Here is a 4,064-nt window from a genome sequence, read left to right as displayed (position 1 = left end):
TTCAACTAATGGATGAACTAGTAAGATGTCTCACAGGTGGGGTGTTTTTTCATCTATTCAACCGGTTAATTGATAATTCAGCCATAATAAATCATGCATGTTTGATCTGAGAGTTACCCAATTTAGATTGGAGTTCAAGGGTAGTGTACTATTAGTTTTATAATCATCCAAAATGTACACGTGGTGCACGAAGTCAATGGAAGGCCTATGATGGATTGTGCAATTCCAATCAAGCAATTTCCCTAATAAATAGGAGTTAACTCCGAAGGAAACCATGCAAGGAAATAGGGACTTTGGCAATTTGTGAGACAGATAGAAAGGGCAAAGGTTGCTCGGGCTTGAGCAAAGCATTGTAATATTCTCATATTTTCTTACTAATGCAATATACAAATAGAAGGGGTTTTAGTTGTGGCTTTCCCTGAGAAATCAATGTGCAATGTGTTAATTTAATTCTCTCTTGTATTCTTCATAATTTCATAATCAATTAATTGTTGTCACTGATGAGTAGAGTAGATTCAAGTCTTTTGTTTTAGAAAATTACATAAGATTGAATCTACAAGGAAATTTTACAATAGAGACTACTTTGGTTTCAAAAATATTTGTAAAGAATATTATGAGAGAAAAAAAGAAGTTCCTCCTTAATAGTCTATTTATCCCAATGATTTTGAATGGTTCTAATGTTTGATGGTGTAGTACTATTAGGGAGTCATGGAGGAAGATTACGCAAAGGTAGAAGTATTTTACAATAAACAATCTTAAAATTGAATGAAACATACCTTATCTTGTCCTTTGAAAGGCTAGACAATTACTCATAGTGAATCAACTACAATAAGGTACTTATTGTATAAATTGGACATTACTGAAATACATGTACTCTAAAGGTCCAAGAGAGAGCTAGTCAATTACTCATTGTGAATAAGCTACAACAAGGCACTTATTGTATAAATTGGATAACACAAAGAAAGAGATGCTCCAGCTCTCATTAGAAAGCATTAATGAAATAGGTGTCCTCTAAAGGTTCAAGAGATGGCTAGTTAGTTGCTCATGGTGAATATGCTACAATAACATACCTTATTGTATAATATGGACAACGCAAAGAAAGAAATGTTGTCTCTCACATTAGAAGGCATTAGTGAAATACATGTAATATAAAGGTTCAAGAGAGGATGAGCCAAATATACTACATTCTATATCCATTCTGGTGGATCACTAAAAGAGGATTGCACAATATCAACACAAGATCAACACTATTAATAGTACTACCAAAATTAAGTTTAAATGTGGTATTGCAATGATATTGAGAAGAGAACAAACTTAATTTACTTCAATAAAACAAGTAAATCGAAGTTAAAAGATCAGAATTATCTCTTTATTATTGCAGATATCAAGAAGAAAACAAATATTTCTAAAACAAGAACAAATCTCCTATAAAATTTATAGTAAAACATAAAAGTAAAAAATAATTAAAACACAGTATAATTTATAATTATAAAAAGTAGAGATTAAAAAAAACTTTCTCTACAAAGTGAGAATCTACACATCATTTTCAAAACATGTGTTGCTATAAAAGTCCAATATAAACCATTGTTAGAAACGTTGTAAACTTCCTGTAAAAAAAGCTTACAACTTTCAATACATCAAACATATGATAAATAAATAATAACTAAGAACAATAATTATATTACTTTGACTCCAATATATAAAGTCCAATATAAACCATTGTTGTAAACTTTGTAAACTTCTTGTGAAAGAGCTTAGAACATTCAAAGATCAAACATATGATCAATCAATAAAAACTAATTAACAATAATTATATTACTTTGACTCTAATACATAAATACTAATACAAACAATTGTTAGAAACGTTGTAAACTTCATGTAAGTGAGTTTCACACATAAAATATGAGAAAAACACATCTTAAACTAAGAACAGATCTTTGGTCTCTCTGACTCTATGTTACCCTAAGACGGAGTCCAACAATCAACAAAACACTACGTTACAACACTCATTCTCTAGCCTTAGTTTATTAATCCTATAATATGAATTAATCAGGATCTATGACTCTCTAGCCTTGCTTTCTTAAGCTTATGAAGCGGATTAATCAGGATCCATCCATTGGCTATAGTTTCTGTTAAATTTGATATACGATTCGCCGACCTTTTATTATTTGCTTTAATGAAGGTCCATCCACCACTCGAAGTCGATGTTTGATCCTTATTTACCAGATAATCTAACTCCAGTTCTTGCAACCTTTTCTTAATCTTGAAAGAACATGCCATTGTCATCAGAGTGTTTGCATCTAAGCCCTCCTTTGGGAATTCTCGCAGAAAGCGTAAGAGACTCTCAAAGGGCAATGTCAACAGATGATCGTGAAACAATCTGAGCAGAGCCAGACCCACTCTGAAAACTGTCTTCATCCCTTCGTACAGAAAAACATCCCAAATCCGAACAACTAATGGAAAAGGCAAATCTGCAGAGAAAACAGTCATGAACCAGCTGCTTGCATACATCGATGGCGTGATCATCTGCTCCTCAAAATGTTTACCCAGCAGTGGCAGCTTCTCCTTCACAAGCATTTCGAACTGAAAAAAGTATTGGTGGAGTAGGGGCAGACCTTCTAAATACACACCTCGCGTTTGCGTGCTTTTGAGCAGTGCCACCATAACCCAAAAGGCTTCTTCTTCATTCATGTGAAGCAGAAGCATGCCCGCTATAAAATTCATCCCCTGCGTATACCCCACCTCTTTGTCATAAACCGAATACGCCTTCAACACATTGCGGAGAGCCCTGTGCCCAGGCCCGTCTGTAGTCTGAAATAATCCCTGTGATGGCAAAGTGCGATGCACGTCTTTTAATATAATTTTCTCTGATTCCGATTTTTGGGATAGGAGCTTTGAGTAAATTCCTGTGTTGCCCAGCAGAAGGTCGCGGCCGCCTGAAATGAGTTGCCACACAACACTCCTCGCAGTATTCGAAACACCAGATCTGATACGCCTTTTAACTTCGCGCGGGTTGCTTCTCACGCGGATCCTCCAATCGAGAATTCTCATCGATAAACGCCACTTTTCACGTCTGGTTTCTTCGCTTTCTTTGAACTGTTTAGTGGGCTTGGATGAGAGCGCGGCCGCAGAATATTGTCGAACCAGCTTATTGTTATCATCTTCAAACTCTGCACGAGCCCGTTTTCTACCCATTGTACTTCTGAAGTTCACCTGCAATTCTAAATGGCGCTGCGAAGATGGATGTTTCGAAGAGAGCGGACGATATATTTGCGCAGACAAAGAGGCAATCCAGAAGTTGCGATCCTTGAACAACAGTGGCTAATTTAACGAAGTACATACGACATATTTAGAATAAATATAAATACATGGCGTATAGAATCATATTCCAAATACATGTCGGTGGTATATTTTTAAATTTCAAAAATACAGATATTTTTATAAAAATAAGAAACATTAATATTAATATTCGTAAAATAAGAAACATTAATATTAATATTCGTTTGAGTATGTTTTAAGGTTAAAATTTAAAATTTCTTCGCACTTAAGAAAATAAGATAATGGCCCAAGATTCAAAGACAAATCGGCCCCTAATAACAATAACAATAATAACAATGAGTGATAATTATTCCGCCTAATTTGACCACTAATTAAGATAGGTTTTCATGTATATATATATAGTAGATGCAAAATTCAAAATTATACCAAATCAAATTTTCTCACTTTTACGAATCAAATTTTGGGATCATATCTTCAGACTTTCACGTAACACGAATTTTCTGACTTTTACAAATATATTTTTTAAATAACTTAATAGTTACAGTAGCTAATAACAACTAGTAATAATTGTCTCACCTGATTTGAGGTAGATTTGATCACTAATTAGGATAGGTTTTCACATATATGTGTATGTATGTATGTATATATGTATGTATGGATGGTGTGAAATACAAAATTAAATCTAATCAATTTTTTTGACTTTTACGAATTAAATTTTGCGATCAAATCTTTAGACATTCACATAACACAAATTTTGCGAATCTTCAGACTTTCACTTAACATAA

General features: G+C 33.7%; 1 protein-coding gene across 1 annotated transcript; it reads right to left on the bottom strand.

Annotated features, from left to right (window-relative positions):
* Positions 1-2,049: 2,049 nt before the first annotated feature.
* On the bottom strand, positions 2,050-3,195 carry LOC149196535 (uncharacterized). The gene has a single exon (XM_089408318.1). The coding sequence runs from the start codon at positions 3,193-3,195 to the stop codon at positions 2,050-2,052; it is 1,146 nt and encodes a 381-aa protein (XP_089264444.1).
* Between the last annotated feature and the right edge of the window lie 869 nt (positions 3,196-4,064).

The sequence above is a fragment of the Pinus tabuliformis genome, chromosome 2_2, assembly GCF_031772625.1.
Source record: "Pinus tabuliformis cultivar Carrire ecotype Pingquan chromosome 2_2, CPIR1, whole genome shotgun sequence".
Taxonomy (NCBI): domain Eukaryota; kingdom Viridiplantae; phylum Streptophyta; class Pinopsida; order Pinales; family Pinaceae; genus Pinus; species Pinus tabuliformis.
The sequence above is the reverse complement of the archived record's forward strand: the minus strand, read 5'-3'. Positions and strand labels throughout refer to the sequence as shown.

Excerpts from the sequence above, each read along its gene's own strand:
- LOC149196535 (XM_089408318.1), bottom strand. The coding sequence starts at position 3,195 with ATGGGTAGAAAACGGGCTCGTGCAGAGTTTGAAGATGATAACAATAAG.